Raw genomic sequence first — 18,278 nt, forward strand, 5'->3', positions numbered from 1 at the left:
TCTTGGTTGGACAAGTGTTGACCCCTCTGAGTTAATACTTGAGGGAAACACCTTTGACAGCAATTGGAGCTGCGAGTCTGTTGGGATTGGTCGCTACCAACTTTGCACACTTTAATTGGGCAAAATTTGCCCATTATTCTATAACAAACTGTTCAAGCTCAGTCAGTTGCATGAGGAGTGTTGATGGACAGCAATCTTCAAGTTATGCCACAGATTTTCGATTGGATTTAGGTCAGGGCACTGACTGGGGCACTCATGGACATTTATCTTTTTGTTCAGTAGCCACTCCACTGTCACTGTGGCTGTGTGTTTGGTGTTGTTATAATGCTGAATGGTGAACTTCTGCCCCAATTTATTCTTTCTTGCAGAGGGCAGCAGGTTTTCCTCTTGTTTTTTTTCTGTAATTTGTTCCTTCCATTTTCCTTTTTATCCTGACAAGTGCCGCAATCCCTGCTGATGAGAAACATCTCCACATCATGATGCTGCCACCACCATGCTTCACAGTTGGGATGATGTTCGTTGGGTGATGTGTTGTGTTGGGTTTGCGCCAAATGTAATGTTTTGCATTTAGGCCAAAAAAGTTCCATCTTGGTTTTGTCAGACCCCAAAACGTTTTGCCACATGGATTCAGAATCTCTGGAGTGTTTTTTTGTGTACCTTAAATGGGATTCAAGGTGGGCTTTATTGAGTAATGGCTTCCTTCTTGCCACCCTACCATGCAGGCCAGACTTGTGGAGTGCTTGGGATATTGTTGTCACATGCACACCATGACCAGTCTTTGCCATAAAGGCATGTACCTCTTTCAAAGTTGCCATTGGCCTCTTGGTGCCCTCGCTGATCAGCGTCCTCCTTGCTTTGTCATCCAGTTTGGAAGAATGGCATGATCGAGGCAGGATCTTCGTGGTACCATACACCTTCCACTTCTTAATGATTGTCTGGACTGTGCTCCAAAGGATATTCAAGGCCTTTGAAATATTTTTATACCCATCCCCTGATCTGTGCCTTTCCATAACATTATCCTGGAGGTCTTTTGAAAGCTCCTTGGTGCTCATGGTTGAGTCTTTGCTGTGAAATGCACCACCCAGCAGAGGAAACCTACAGGAACAGCTGATTTTATTCTGAAAAATATCACAATCATCACACTTTAACACAGGTGGAGGCCAATTAACTTGTGTGATTTTGAAGAGGATTGGTTACATCTTAGCTAATATACAATTGCTATTATAAGGGGGGTGGACACATCCAACCAAGACATTCTAGTTTTGTATTTTGATTTTTTTTTCTGAAATTTGTTGAATTTGTTTTTCACTTTGAAGTTGTGGGTTACGATGTGTAAATAAAGCTGGAAAAAGTGAGATTAATTGCAATTGAATTCCAGGCAATAAGGCAACAAAGGGTGAAAATTTTGAAAGAGGATATAGACTTTCTATAGGCACTGTATATCCACATTCTTAAATTTGTTGTAGTTTTTATTGACTGACATTTTGTCTTAACAGAGTAAATGAAGGGTGAATAAATTTGAAAGAAAGCTAAAATTTATGTGAGCAGTCTGACTATGCTGTGGAGTGCAATACAACACTGTTTGGAAAATATTGACTCGAACATAATCCATCAACTATTTAAATCAATCCCAAATGGAGTTGAGACTGTTCTCAAGGCAAAAGGTCACAATGAATATTGATTATATGTAAAGACAGATTTGTTTTTTACTATGATAATAAGCATTGTTATTTCCTTCAGAGTTAATGGAAATCCCTTGAAAGTGCTTTTGCTTTCATATTGAAATGATTTATTTTGTCATCAGGTCTCAGTTCATAAATTTTCCATTGGACCCATACTTTTGCACCCAGTGTACACGTCCAACCCCATGGGTGAATTTCTCTGAAATTTGCTTTACTGCATTATTTTCACAAGTGGAAGTCAGTGTCATAATAAAAACAAGTCATTTATAAAATTGATGTTAAAAAAAAGAACTTTGACCTCAGCGACTTTGTGTCATTATATTTGGCTGATTGCGCATGCACAGTCCAAGCTCCACCCTTCTCCCAGCTGAGGTAAAGAACAGCCACTGTTAGAAGATCACAAGTAGATCAAAATAAAACACCATACTGAACTCTAAATAATCTAATCTTGATCAGATGAACCAATTTTTACATTAATAATAACAACCTTGAAGATGAATTATTAGCAGTTGTATTTTTATGACGAGTGATATTAAACAATCACTATTATCATTAATGGTATTATTTTATCACTGCCAACTTGAGTATACTGTTCATTGTTAGATTTTTGTGAGGTCACGACAGATACTACATGGCATCTTTATCAATACCTGCTGATTGAGCCTTGTTAAATCCAACCTAGCTACTGCTCCACGGAGAGTATGTAGTGCCGCATCATTTTCCGCAAAGTTCCGCTCAAACTCAGGCTGCCTTGTGGTTATCTGCTCCTCTGCATGCTGCCGTCTTAATGCTGACTGGGCTACGGGACTTGTCCAGCCCTCTACAGCATGGTGTGCCTGCCTCTCAGCCTCTTGTAACTGCTGTGCAGACTCTCGTATACTTTCCACAGCTCCTGAAAAACAGCATGCAGCCAAAATCATACAAATGAAGGAAAATAAGAATGAGAGTCATTGATAAGAGAAATCTTTCCAAAGTCAACGTCTTTGGGGAAGTGTGCAAGCTTACAAATATAAGCATCATTTTTGGACATGATTTTGCTATCACCAGAAAATCTGTATACCTTTTGAAATCACAAATCATGTAGGGAACCGGGAAGCAATTCAAAAAGCAATGCCTCATTTGCATAACACAACATGTGATCAGTGACTTCATCATTTGGATGGTGATATTTTAAATAACCAGATGTAGATACATGAAGCAAGAGCCTGGTGTTGGCGCAGTGGTTAGGGCAGCGGCTTGGGATCTGAAAGGTCCTGAGTTCAAGCCCCGTTGGGCCACTGAATTAATACACCAGGGGGTTGACTCAGCCTGTCATCCTTCCGAGGTCGGCGAAATGAGTACCAGTGTACTGGGCCTGTGTATACCCCGGTTAAAATAGGTGTACCATATCCCTGTGTTGTAAGAGGCGACCAGGGTTGCGTCAGGAAGGGCATCCGGCGTAAAACATGTGCCGAATCACTATGCGGATCATACGGATGATCTGCTGTGGCGACCCCTAAAGGGAGCAGCCAAAAAGAAGAAGAAGAAGAAGATACATGAAGCAAAACAAGAAAAAGAGCAATCAAAGATTACAAACCTTGCCAGGACTTCTTTTCAGTGGTGTACTTTTTTTTTCTAGGTTTTCAAGTAAATCCAATATGGCTGCTAAACCATGTGACCTATCATGTCATTTTTGTAACTATTTTATTCTTTATGGATAGGCTGTCATATGTGTAAAGTTTCACCTCGATCTTTTCGGCCATTTCAGAGAAGAAGATTTTTGAAGGTTAAAAAAAACCAGCAATATGGCTGCCAAACCATGTGACTGATGACGTAATCAAAATGCATTTTTGTGGACCATTTTATCCCTATATGACCCTCAATTTTTTATACTGATCGGATGTGGCATTCTACATATGCAATCCAATATGGCTGCTAAATCATGTGACCAATGACATCATGTGTGTGAACCTTTTGTTCCTCATGGACAGGTGGTCATATGTGTAAAGTTTTTCCTCGATCTGTTCAGCCACTTCAGAGAAGAAGATTTTTGAAGGTTTTTTTTAAACCAATATGGTTGCCAAATCACGTGAACGATAACGTCGTGATTTTATTTTTTCTGTGGACCATTTTGTCCCTAGATGGCCCTCAAAATTTTTCATACTGATTGGATGTGGCATTCTACATATGCAATTATGACATCATAACGAGAGTACCTATGACATCATAGAAAAATCACATTCATTCCCCCATGCTACGTGCCAAGTTTCAAATTTTTCCTGGTGCGGTTTCAGAGATATAGAAGTACAAAGTTTTTCAGTTTTTCCAATATGGCTGCTACATCACGTGACCTATGATGTCATAATTATGATTGTAACATTCTACACGAGTAGTCACTCCAATGGTGAAAATTTTGTCTCAATCCAACAAGCGGTTGCAGCAAAAAACACAAAAGTCCTGTGCGGACAAACAAACAGACAGACAGACAAATAGACAAACAAACAAACAAATGGACCCAAATACAATACCCTCTCTGAATCATTCCGCGAGGGTACACATGTGTATAACTGGGGTGACAGTTAATCGCTGGATCGGGATTCAAACTCCAGCTGGATAGAAAGGTGAGAATGTGTAACTGTAGGGCATCCACAGACACCCTTTAATTATGCTATTCACACAAAAGCAAAATAAATCGTTTTGTTTTTTTTGCATAATTTTGGTTTCAGCCAGACTTTTCACATCAGAAAACGAATCCCTTAATTTGGACAGTGTATAATGGCACATTCAGTGCCAACATTAATAAAAATAACCAATGTACACACATGAAGCAAAAACATGTGTCTGGCTTATGTGCATATATAATATATATTGTGGTTATATTCCTGGGATCATTCCAATTGCATTGGGCCATGAGATTTTTAAAAGACAGCGGGAAATCCCGAAAGCATTATGAATTACCGAAATGCTCCTTCATTCACATGGCGTTTAGGCGATTGACATACAAACAAGCAGACAAAGAGACAGACAGACAAACGGAATAATGCACAAGACGAACGAATCTATCTATATATTACTAAAACTCTCATCTTGTATGTATGTATGTATGTATGTATGTATGTATGTATGTATGTATGTTCCCGAAATACAGCCAAAACTGTACACGATAGCGCAAAAATTTTGGGGCCACCTTACTCACCATTCTCCTGTGGTGTGCAGTATCAAATTTCGTTCAAATCGGGCAACGAAAAATATTATTAAAAAATCGATTCCCGATTCAGTGATGTACTCTTCGGGAGAATTTCATCAATGGAAACAACCTCAGCGGTTTCGTTTGCCGGAGCTATCTTTTTTCTTTTTTTTTTTCCTTGAAATGATTTTTTTTTCATCAACCGCTGTCACAACGGGAACCCAACGGGTTCACGTGTCGTCTAGTATACTTTAAAAATTCTCTGTTTTCACAAGTAATAAATCGATAGACAAACGGACTCATATGCAATGCCCTCTCCTCTGGTGAGGGTAATAACCCGATGTACATTCATGAAGCATCGTGATTATATTCAGTACCTGGTATCATTCCAATTGCACTGGGCCATGGACCAACACCCAGGCCTAAGGCCTGAGGCCTGCGAATCTGTGCTACTTCTTTTAATGGTGGCACATTATTTAAATGGGGTGGACTCAGGCTAGCTGTCCAGCCAATGGGTGTAAAGCAGTGGGGTGGAGTCAGGGCAGCTGAACACTGACCCATGTATAATAAGTAATATTTTCTATGTTTTAAAAGGGCATAACTCTCTAAAAAATTGACGAAATGCCCTGAAACTCGAAACAGTTCTGTAACTTTTCATAGTAAAGCCATGTACCAAGTTACAGTCGAATATGTTAAAGGGTATGGGAAAAAGGTCAGAAAAATCACAGGTGGAACGGACAGATGGACGAAGGGACAGATGGAGAGCAAACCTATAGTCCCCTCTGTTGAAACTGGTAGGGGACTAATAACATACTCTATCACAGCTAACTTCATAAGTTTTTTGTTTTTTTGGTCTGAGTAATGATGTAGGGTCCATCGTTGAGCTCGTACAGCTATCATATGTAGGATAAGGACATAAGAAGATCAGTGTGCTTTAACATGATTGACAAGAACTTTGGAAGACAATATTGTACAAATCAACATAATACCCTCTATGTTGGATTTCAACCTGTGGTCGCAGCATCATGAGCCTTGTGTACAGATCGGAATGCCAAATAGGTCAACCCAAATATTTCTCAAAATGCAAAACAAAATAAGACGTGCAGTCAAAGTACTGCACATACTCGATGTCATAACAGAATGGAATGTACTGAAAGCTTGAGGTGACACAAATGGGAAATTACAATTTATTGGACAAAAAAAAAGTTTGATTATTCTTGGCAGAAGTGATTTAAAGAAGTACTCCATAATTGTTATGTGGGGTGCTCATTCAACATACCCCAAAAATCAGAATTCTTGATGAACTGTAGCTGTTTGTCAAGGTCACCAGCATGGGCTGTGGTTGCACGTGCATCCTGCTCAAGTTCAGAAAGGTCAAAGCTCTGAGCATTGTTACGGTCTTCAGCTCCAGACAAGGCCCTCTCTAGCTGTTCCAGCTTTGCAGTCAGCTCATCCTCCTCATGCCTGTTGAAGAGACAGCAGAGCTGCAAACTTAAACGATAATTGCTGGTATAAATACTTTTCAGGCTCAAAATGGTTTGTCCTTAAGTCTAAACCTCAAAATGTCCAAATGTTTGCTCATGCAGATTACCCATAGGCTTTGAAAATGCATTACCAAACATAAATAATCAATGACATCTCACTAATCAGTAATCGGTGGACTCACCTGACATCATCGATCAATGTGGAAAGTCGAGTGACTTCAGCGAGGGTGGCATTGCGTTTGGCCACCAACTCCCGAACTCTTTCCAACTTACGATTCAAACGTACCAGCCTGTCAGCATACGGTCCTTCAGTCACCCCACCAGCTCCTATTTGGCGGGCTCTCTCTGTCAACATCTGAGCCTCATTTGAGAGTCCAATTACTGTGGCATCCCAGGCTGTGAAGCACTCCTTGTGGCATGGCTGGCACATCGGAGGAGTTCCCATAAACCCACGGGCACAACGGCTACAACGAGGACCTGTGAAGCCCGGTCGACACTCACATTCACCAGTAGCCACATGGCATCTCATGGATACTGCACCATGTGGGTCACATTCACAAGCTGCAAAGATAAACAAGGTACCACAAAGAACGATGAAAAAAACCCCAAAAACGTACAAGCACATCATCAATACCGCAGCATAAATTTAGATTGGTAAATACATTGCTTATGTAATTGAACATTATTTGCTTAATAATCTCAAAAAATGTTCCGCGTTTCCAAAGAGTTTATAATATACATGATAAAAACCTTTCACATTTTTATGACCCAAAATTAATTACCGGCAATGGACTTGTGAGACATCAGTGTATGGAGCTTCATTGCAATGACGTTGGGTACAGAAGTAATCCACACATACTCTACTGAGATTGAACGTCTTACACCGACATAAAAAAAGTGAAACTATTTTTTATGAATTAATTATGTAATTTTACCTTCCTCTTCGATTCCTGCGACACAACAACTTTACTTTGTGTCCATGCATTTGTCTGCCCGTTCCCTTTTTATCCTCTGTCAATCATTAAAACTGCTGCACTCTGTTGTTTAGCTCATCCACGAGCCGAGACTTCTGTAAAATAATAATAATAATAATAATAATAATAATAATAATAATAATATTTTTTTTTAAAAGAAAAAGAAAAAATATTGCTCTCCAACATGTCTTTGGTAACTTCATGGAAAATCACAAGCTGTAAAATGAATGCCAATTGTAACAACCTGAAGTGTTGCTGTGAAGTGCAGATGTTTGTAAGGAAAGGGGTGCTAGAGACAGCACCAACTTCCAGACCTATTTGTAGTACAATGGAAAACATTGGTGCTTAGTCATTCTCAGATGTATACAGAATCGCTTGAGAGAGGGACGTGACCTTAGTACTCATTAAGAAAGGGTCTTAATAGTCGATGTATATGAATCAATGCTATTAAGAATCTAAGGAATGTAATTCGATGAAAACCACGCTGTTAGACCTTGATATTTTACAGACCTTGACATTTCACTCTCGGATCACCCCAATGATCATCTTCACATGCGTTGCAAGTGCGTCCGCCAAAACCTGGCTGGCAATGGCACTGGCCGTCTGCCTATGTGATATTAAGACCACACACAAAGAACAAAAATGAGAGACATTTCATTATTATATTCTGTGTGCTTACCACTTCTCAATTAACCATCTCTGATGAGCCGTGATGCTGCTAAATAACCCTGAGAAATTACACAAAGTTGCTCATGGGTGATATTATTAAATGGTGCGTGGAACCAACACAAAAATGTTTCAAAACAAAAAATTAAATTCATAGAATTAGTGTAAGCTAGGGCAAAATACCCCTGGCAGGAAAGGGAGGAGATGGAGGAGAAGAGCATGCCCCCGAAAAATTGTATGGCATTTGAACCTGGGATCATCCCATCATTTGGTAAACAAGACTGTGGTTGTAAAGAACAGTATGGACTGTTTAAGAGTTTTATGCCTGGAATGCATTTGAAAGTCTTTAAAGGACATGCACACATCCCATGACATGTCCATACTGACCCACAAACTCACAACATTTAAAGATTAATTGTACTTCTGATCATTACTTGTTCATGTATTGGAAGTGTCTTAATGACATGCGCAGTTCATAATGATTATAGGTCAAAAGGATCATTTGAAAAAATAAACACATTGGATAAAAAAATGTTTGTAATTCATACTTCAAACATGCAAAAATAATTTTCTAAGTCTAATATTGTTCGCACACGGGTGGGTATAACAGCAACGTAAAGGACAAAATCACTTTAAAACAGGAGAATTAATAGAGAAAAGAATAAAAGTAATACAGACGTCGTGATTGTTTGAAGCACAAACTCAGTAACATAATGACTTTCATATATGGACAGCAATTGTGATGATGATAGCAAATGAAACTTATAGTTATTCCCTGAGCAAGACATTTCCACATTGACTATACCTCATTGCACTGAGAACTGAGAGAGTGGACCGGGTCACAGTGGCAGGGACTACATCCTCCCCCACTTTCCAATCCCCAGTGATCAGCCTGACATAGCTCACACCTTTGACCTTGAACACCCGGCAAGCATGGGCACTGCCCACTCAACGGGTCACAGTAGCAGGTAGAAATTGCCACCGGGCAGCGAGCGGGATCGGTTCCTCGCTTATCACAATGGCAATCTGCACAGGATCAAGAGGTTACGAGACTTTAAAAGTCTTTGTTTTAAAAGCAAAGCAAGCACATCCGTCATTAATAATTTTGTGCCTATCATACACCATCAGGAAATAACAATTTCACACCATCGTTTTTCAGTTGGCCATGACATTTTTTTTTTTTACAATATTTCTTAGAATATCACAGGTCTCCTCTATGTCTTTCTTTCCATGAAGTTATCTTTCTGACATTTCTAGAACAATGGAAATTTTAAGCTCCTTCCTGGGTGCATATGGTTCTTGAGCCAAAAAGCATCATTGCATTTTTAAGTTCAGTACTGTATTATGATCAGATCTGAGAGAAAAGCTTGGCTTTTTGCAGATAAGACAAGAAAAACCAATGGTTAACAAAAAAAGAAAAAAATTTAAATCATCCTTCAGGGGAATAGTTGTGGAACACACCGTGGCAACTCTGTGTGATGGCATCTCCAAAGAAGCCAACCCTGCAGCGGCGGCATGCTGGTCCCTCAGTGTTATGTAAGCAGCGTAGACACAAGCCAGTCTGTTGGTCACAGCTGTTTGGGTCATTTGAATCAATGTTTCCATGACACTGACATGGCTGACAGTGACCACCCCTGCGTAAAATGTCCCCAAAATATCCTGGTGCACACTGCTGACATCGAGGACCTAAATGGTAACCATGGTAACGAATATAGAGAAAGCCTCATTCAGAATTACCACATGTCAGGTTGATGGGTATGAGCAATTAATTTTCAAGAGAAAAAAAAACTAATTTGAATCAATCTATGTAATGTGAAACTTTATCTGAAAACAGATATCATAACTTTCTTATATCATTATTACTGTATTACTCAGAAATGCTTCGGCCAATAGTTCTCTGCAATGCAACAATCAAGTGAAGCAGTGTTCAAGTACTTAATCAGAAAGGAAGAGACTTGTGCTTTATATTTCCAGGCAGAATTGCTGTATTAACTGACAGTGACTCGAGACATACTTACCCGTATACCCAGGTAGGCAAGTACAGATGACAGCATGGCTTGGATGCCTCACACTACAAGAACTAGCAAAGTGACGGCCACTCTCTGGTCCCTCTGGGCAAGAGCAGGGAAGACAAGTCTCCCCAACAGTGGGGTTTCCATAGTATCCAGGGGCACACCTGACAGATTTGGCAACATTCAGATATTCTGATTGAATTAACAATGACACAAAAATTCACTTCGCAAATCTCAAACTGTGAATGACCACAGTCAGTTCCAGCATAATTGGTGTTTCACTTCACCTTGACCAAACCCAAAGAATATATATATGTATATATATATATATATATATATATATATATATATATATATATATATATATATATATATATATATATATATATATATATATATATATCTTCTTCTTCTTTCGGCTGCTCCCGTTAGGGGTCGCCACAGCGGATCATCCGAATGATCCGCATCGTGATTTGGCACATGTTTTACGCCGGATGCCCTTCCTGACGCAACCCTGGTCGCCTCTTACAACACAGGGATATGGTCCACCTATTTTAACCGGGGTATACACCAGCCCAGTACACTGGTACTCACTTTGCCGACCTCGGAAGGATGACGAGCTGAGTCAACCCCCTGGTGTATTAATCCAGTGGCCTAACGGGGCTTGAACTCAGGACCTTTTGGATCCCAAGCCGCTGCACGAACCACTGCGCCAACACCAGGTATATATATATATATATATATATATATATATATATATATATATATATATATATATATATATATATATATATATATATATATATATATATATATATATAAAAGAGGGCCATTCAGATTTGACCAGGACGTTTATTTAAAACCATGCTTGAGATATAAAATTCACAGGAATTCATCACCATTTTCTGTGCAGCCCATAATGTATACATTTCAAAAAGGGTGGTGTTTTCATTGACCAGAATTTGTTTAATTTTTCATTGATGCAACCTCTGTTATCTTGCTTGCTGGTGTCTTGATTTCCAAAATGTGCATTAAAGCAAGAAACAGATGATTACGAGTGTTGCTTACTAATGCTATAAAGACTACTTTCCTCAAAAAGCAGTAATATAGGTGCAGTATATTACTCTGCCTTCTATAAACAAAAGTGAGGTCAAAATGTGAGTCACCTTCATCGTGAAAAACAGTATATGGAATCATAAGCTCAAAACAATGCATATAATACCACAGCGGCAATCCGTAGAGTGCATACCTCCACCAGGCTGAACAGTTTATGTTTTATATCCCACCGATAGGCCAGATCTGGATCCAGAACTCAACCAAAATCTAATCAGCTTCTTCTTGTCACCTAACCAACTCATCCACCAAATGTTGTCATAACTCATCAACAACTTTTTGAAATATCGTGCTATATGTACGGTATATCATTTTTGGCCCCATCTCTCAATGGTGACGAATCACTTTAAAAAATTAGAGCATCCAGATCATGGATCTTCACCAAAATCCAAACATTTCGTCCTTGTTACAAACCCAACCTCTCCACAAATTTCGTCCAAATCCGTCCATAACATTTTGAGATATCCCGTTCACAGACAGACAGACAGACAGGGTGAAAATATATAACCTCTGTCCACCTTCAGTGGCAGAGGTAAAGAAGAAAGATGGCAGGTGCCAATGAGAAAATCTGATAACATATATAAAGCTCTTTCTATAAACCACTCAATTACTGACTCAGTCACCAACATAAATGTTGAGTACTTTCTAAGTGAGCTCGAAAGTATTGGATCAGATCATCATAAAGTTACTTTAGCCTAGTGTTGGCTTAATGGTTAAGGTGTCTGGCTTATTATCTTAGGGTCTTGAGTTTGAACCCCTGTCGTTCCGTTGAAATAACACCAGGTGGATTGACACAGTCTGTTAAACTTCCGAGGTCGGCAAAATGAGTACCAGCTTGCTGGGGGAACTGCATCAGCATCACAGCTGTGATTCCAGCAATGACGCAACCAGCAGCTACAGGCTGCATACGAACAGTTGATATAGAAACTTCAATTGTCAAACTCATCCTGGGGAATGTTATAACTCCGCCAAAGAAACCCCACTTCTGTTGCAGGGTTCTCAGAGCAAACAAAGAATTACAGAAGGAATCGTTATCATCGTTTTAGAGCCATTTCCATTCTTGCATATGTATACGTTGTAAAAATCCATAACCAGTTTCTGTGTCTTCTCAAAGATACATAAGAAACAGCAATACGAACATTATAACCATTTTTTTCCGAGCTAACCAATAAACAGCAATGAAACGTAGACCAGAAATAAAGAAAGCTAATAACAATGATCTTTCCAAACATCCTAGAGTAGTGAAGGTAAAAGAAAATACTAAACAATATTATGAAGCTGATAAACACAATACGAAGGAAAGGCAATTACTTTGAATATTAGAATGTAAGACCTGTCACTTCGCTGATGGGAATACCAATCTTTGTGTAGTTGCTAAAAAAAAACGGTTGTTTTTAATGGGAAAACAATAAAATTTGGTGGTGTATAGACACCGGCCTTGATATACACTCGGGGAGCGAGACACCGGCCGAGATATACAGCTATACACTGTTAATGGCATATTCATCACAGCCTTTTTAGATCCTGAATTCCAAATAATATACAACACACTAAGAGGAAGATCAAAATAAAAAATAATTCTCATCCTCCCCATCCTCCTCTCTTCCTTCTTTTGATCAAACTGTCTGGGGTACACGTTTGGCATGGGCCAGGCCAGGAAAACAAACTCTCCTCATACGTATATGTGCAGCGCGATATATGCTTTGCAAACATACAGTGCCTATAGAAAGTCTACAACCCCTTTCAAAATTTTTCACCTTTTGTTGCTTTATAGCCTGAAATTAAATAACATTAAACCAGACTTTTTCCACCTTTATTCACACATCGTAACCCACAACTCCCAAGTGAAAAATAAATTCGACAAATTTCAGAAAATTCATTGAAATTACAAAAGTAGAATGTTTTGGATGGATAAGTGTCCACACCCCTTATCATAGAAATTATAAATTAGCTCACGTGGAACCAATCACAATCAAAATCACACACCAAATTAATTGGCCTCCTCCTGTGAATGAAAGGAGAGCTAGAGGCTGTCTGAGGAAAACAGGGGACGTCTTGCTGAGAGACGATCTTCAAGTTAAAAGCCGAACAAGAGGGCGAGGCAAGGGATCGTGCAGCCTGAAAAGCAGTCATTAGGTGAACCACGGTTTACACATGCAAGCATGGAAACGGCCGGAAGATGATGATGGATGATGGATGATGGATGATGATGATTTGTACAAATAAAGTCAGCTGTTCCTGCAGGTTTCCTCTGCTGGGTGGTGCATTTCACAGAAAAGACTCAACCATGAGCACCAAAGAGCTTTCAAAAGACCTCCGGTATAAAGTATATGGAAAGGCAGAGATCACTGCATGGGTATACAAATATTTCAAAGGCCTTGAACATCCCTTGGAGCAGAGTCAAGACAATCATTAAGAAGTGGAAGGTATATGAAACCACCAAGATCCTGGCTCGATCAGGCTATTCTTCCAAACTGGATGACAAAGTAAGGAGGCGGTTGATCAGAGAGGCAACCAAGAGGCCAATGACAACTTTGAAAGAGGTACATGCCTTTATGGTGAAGACTGGTCACGGTGTGCAAGTGAAAACAATATCCTAAGCACTCCACAAGTCTGGCGTGTATAGTCGGATGGCAAGAAGGAAGTCATTACTCAAAAAAGCCCACCTTGAGTCCCATTTGAGGTATGAAAAATACCACTCCGGAGATTCTGAAGCCATGTGGTAAAAAGTTTTGTGGTCTGGCGAAACCAAGATGGAACTTTTTGGCCTAAATGCAAAACATTACATTTGGCGCAAACCCAACACAGCACATCACCCAAATAACACCATCCCTACTGTGAAGCATGTTGGTGGCAGCATCATGTTGTGGAGATGTTTCTCATCAACAGGGATTGGGGCACTTTTCAGGATAGAAGGGAAGATGGAAAGAGCAAAAATACAGAAAAATCCCAGAGGAAAACCTGTTACCCTCTGCAAGAAAGCTGAAATTGGGACGGATTGGGACTTTGAGTATGATAACGACCCGAAGCATACAGTCAAAGCTACACTAGAATGGCTAGGAACATGAAGATAAATGTCTTTCAGTGGCCCAGTCAGAGCTCCGACCTAAATCCAATCGAAATATGTGGCATGACTTGAAGATTGCAGTCCATCAACGCTCCCCACACAACTTGACTGAGCTTGAACAGTTTTGTGGAGAAGAATGGGCAAATATTGCCCAATCAAGGTGTGAAAAGTTGATAGTCTTATCCCATCAGACTCACAGCTGTAATTGCTGTCAAAGGTGCTTCCACCAACTATTAACTCAGGGGGTGGACACTTATCCAACCAAAATAATCTAGTTTTGTATTTTCTGAAATTTGTAGAATTTGTTTTTCACTTAGAAATTTTGAAAAGGGGGTGTAGACTTTCTCTGGGTACTGTGTATGTGTGTATGCATGTACATGCGTGTGTTGCCATGCTGTACCGTGAATTGTATAGGACAATTGATGGACGGACGGATGTACGCAGCATGCAAGGACAGCGCAAGCATGCCAAGTCCAAGCTCCTTTTATATTATAGATGAACAGGCAAAGAAGGCATTGCTAAAAGAGTACAATGATGTCTGGGAGAATGACCTCAGCAAGAAAATTGAAGAAGTAGAAAAGGCAAACATTAACTGCAAGCAGGAAAGGAGATGGCACCTCATAAATTACATTAGCGGAAGAAATACTTTGCAGAAAGGTCTTATTCAAGGAAATACCAACGTGGAAGGATTAAGACCTGCGACACTCATTTTCAGAATCTTCTTGGGAGCCCACTGACGATAGATGATGAGCAAAAGGAAGTCAAAACTGTCTTTGAAGACCTTGCCGTCAAGCTGGGTCAGTTCAACATTGAAGAATAAAGTAAAGTAAAGGGGTCTTTAGTGGAAGGAAAGAGTTGTGGCGAAGACGGTATACCACCAGAAATTCTTAAACAGTGTGACGTCGACACCATCATTCATGACTTTTGTAATGTAACACCAATGGAAGATGATAGGCCTAAACAATCGTCAATCTTAAATAGACATAGTTCCTTTTCCAAAATTAGGAGATCTCAATCTTCTTTCTTATTTTTATATAGAGTCAAGGCTCATGGAGAAAGAGAACACTGAAAGCATCACAATGCAACAGACCAAAAGGAACAGTGGGGGGGGGGGGAGACACTTACAATGGCAAAGGACAAAATAGAAACTTTGACAAACAATGTTTGTGGGGAGGAATAGGGGCAAGAAAGGATGCATGGGATGGACAGGTGGATGCAGAATGAAACTCTCAGGAGAGAAAAACTGGAAATTTGGAAGGACGGTTTGGTGGAGGGAGGGTGGTTAATGAGGATAGAGAAAAAAATCATGGTTTTGTTTTGAGTATTGTCTGAGATGGTGGTGAACAGCTGTCTTGAAGACCTGGAGGGAAGAATAGGAATGAAGAGGATGTGGAAGTTGGTTCCACAGGTGGGGGAAAAGAGGAATGAATTTGTGAAGGTAAGCAGTAATTCTGAATTTTAGGAGATTCATCAGAAGAATGTTGATGATGGATCATGTGTGCCCTACACACACCAAGAAGGGGAATGGGGGGGGGGGAGCATGGAAAGAGTGGAGGGTACAAGAAGAGAAAGATGGCAGAAGAAGACAAAAATACCATTGAACTTTCTGAGCTAGGAAAATGATAAGCCCATAAACTCAGCTTCATTGCGGGAGATTGCAATAATGATGAAGGCTTTGGTTTCCACGGCATCATGCTGAGCAAGTTGTGAGGCACGGGCACCAGCTGAGAGGGGAGAGCACTATTCCATAAACCTATGGATAAAGGTCTTGTAGGTGGAAAGGAGTTCAGGTGTGCCAAGGAAGGACTTTGTACATTGGAGGATGCCTAGTCGGCGAGTGGCTTTGGAGGCCAAATTTGAAATGTGGTTTCCCCAAAAAGATTATGGCTAATAATGAGACCCAGGAGTTTGAGTGACTGAATGTCCTCAAGAGGATTGTTTAGAAAGTGGATAGGAGGTGTTGCCACATGTTTCTTTTGGAGGGGGGGGAGGGAGAGAGAGAGAGAGAGAGAGAGAAAGAAAGAAAGAAAGAATAAGAGTGAAACCATTTGTCATGGTCTGAAGAGAGGGAAGAGGCTGTTGCCTGCCTATTTGAAAAATGATGGATATCACAGCAGAGGTTATGGTCATCAGCAAATAAAGAGGATTTTTCAGTCAAAGAGATTATTGATGAAAATTAGGAATAGGATTGGACCCAGAACACTGTTTTGGGGACTCCAACCTTAACAATGAGCTGCGATAAAAAATATTATTTTTGAGTGCCACATGTTGGCTAAGAGATGAGAGGATGTCAGTAACCCAACAGTGGAGTTGGCATTAGATGCCATAGACAGAGAGTTTGGAGAGCAATGCGGGGTGAAAGGTCAAGATATATTGAGAGAGATGGCCCTGATCTCATGGTTTCCACGGCATCTGATATTGAGAGCTTCCATCGATTTTTTGGAGAGTAAAAGCAGCATGTGAAAGGTGGAGTGACCTGGTCTGAATCAGAATTGTTGATCTGAGATAAGGTTATTGGAGAAAAGGAAGGATTTCATATCAACTGCAATGATGGATTCCTTGGCTTTGCTGATAACTGGAAGTAAGTGAAGGTGTCTGTAGTTGAGGGGATCGGTTTTTGCACCTTTTTATGTAATGCAGTGATGTTGGCTTGTAATGCAGGAGATGGAAGATGGCCTATAGAGCAAATGATAGAGTGAGAAGAGTAGAAAGAAGATGTGAAAGAGAAGCAGAGAATGTTTTCAGGTCATGTGAGCTTATGCCATCCAGTCCAGTTGCCTAATCAGTGAAACCTTGGGGTGAGGGGGGAGGTGGAGTGGAGTTTGAAGACTTGTAGTGGTGAGGGCATTTGAAGACAGGTTTGGGAGGGGTTTGAAGACTTGAGATTTGGGTGGGGGCTCAACGACTTGGGCTTGGAAGGGGTAGTTGAAGAAATGGGGTTGGAAGTACTTTGCCAAGTCACATTTTACATTATGCAGAATTTCTGCAGGTCCTTGATAGTAAAATTAATATTTAAAGTAAATCTTTATTATTATTATTATTATTATGACGATATCATTTTTTGTTTTCTGTTTTTTTTTTTCTGGCAGTAGGAGAGGGGCGAAGGTGGTTGTCGGGTGAAAAATGTGCAAACACTGTCCACACATTCACTTTTTAATGAGACCCTCTCACAGACATAATGATCATTTCACATGTACACGAGTACAATCACCCATCCATACGTCCACCAGTCCTGCGAATACCCATGGACCCTTCTATCTCCAATGCTTCTGTGTACCTATCCGATTCCAATTTTAACGTATCTGCTGTTTCTGCTGTCACTACAACCTTTACTGGTAGACTTTTCCGAGAATTAACTACTCTGAAAGAAAGACCGGTGCCTTTCCACCATTCCAACTCGCATTTTCTTTACTCTCAAGCTTTAGCCCCTGGTTCCATCAATGTCTATTCCACTGAAAAAAGTCTTCCGTACTTGTTTTATCAAGATACTTCATCATCTTAAACATCTCCAACAAATATCCTCAAAATTGCCCCCTTTCTGAAGGATAAAGTCCTGCCTACTTCAGCTGCTCCTCATCACTTCGTCTTGCGAGCCCGGGAATCAATCTAGTAGTCCGAGGCTGAACCTTCTCTATGGCAGCTATGTCCATCCTCAGAATTGGTGACCAAAACAGAACACAAGGTTCAAGATGAGGCTTTAATGTCATCCCATTTTCACAATACAATACTGTACTGTACTGTCTTTTAACCAGATAGCTACACCTCCTCTAATTTTCTTTCGTTTCACACCTATACACCTTTGAGCCTTCAAGTCCTGTCCTCTAATTTCTATCCTCAACAAACAATGTCTCATTTAATGCAACTATATAATTAGTTATTTTGCATTTGATACATGAGATACTAGATGAGTCCTTCGATACTTTTTTCTGAAAGTGGCTTAAACCCAATTTAGTTATGTAAAAAAACCGTTTTGGAGAACACAATGATGTACGATACCACAATAACTTTGGGCACATCTTGTTCGCACAACGGCACATTGGGTCCCATGGAATTTCAAGTCAGAAGTGTAAACCACAGTAACCAATCCAGACATCACAGCATTCATCCAGCTACG

General features: G+C 40.1%; 1 protein-coding gene across 2 annotated transcripts in view; it reads right to left on the minus strand.

The window, feature by feature from the left end:
• The window catches only part of LOC147020197 (laminin subunit beta-2-like), a 256,934-nt gene that overhangs the window by 92,506 nt on the left and 146,150 nt on the right, over positions 1–18,278 (minus strand). For both annotated transcript variants that reach the window (XM_085895329.1, XM_085895331.1), the window contains 7 exons: positions 9,991–10,148; positions 9,434–9,658; positions 8,778–8,998; positions 7,817–7,913; positions 6,515–6,893; positions 6,128–6,312; positions 2,333–2,574 (listed from right to left, as the gene is read on the minus strand). In XM_085895329.1, the coding sequence (XP_085751455.1) occupies positions 2,333–2,574; positions 6,128–6,312; positions 6,515–6,893; positions 7,817–7,913; positions 8,778–8,998; positions 9,434–9,658; positions 9,991–10,148 (1,507 nt within the window). The remainder of the gene's footprint in view (positions 1–2,332; positions 2,575–6,127; positions 6,313–6,514; positions 6,894–7,816; positions 7,914–8,777; positions 8,999–9,433; positions 9,659–9,990; positions 10,149–18,278) is intronic.

The sequence above is a fragment of the Eptatretus burgeri genome, chromosome 9 (assembly GCF_056783735.1).
Source record: "Eptatretus burgeri isolate ZD-2024b chromosome 9, Ebu_testis_v1, whole genome shotgun sequence".
Lineage (NCBI taxonomy): Eukaryota > Metazoa > Chordata > Myxini > Myxiniformes > Myxinidae > Eptatretus > Eptatretus burgeri.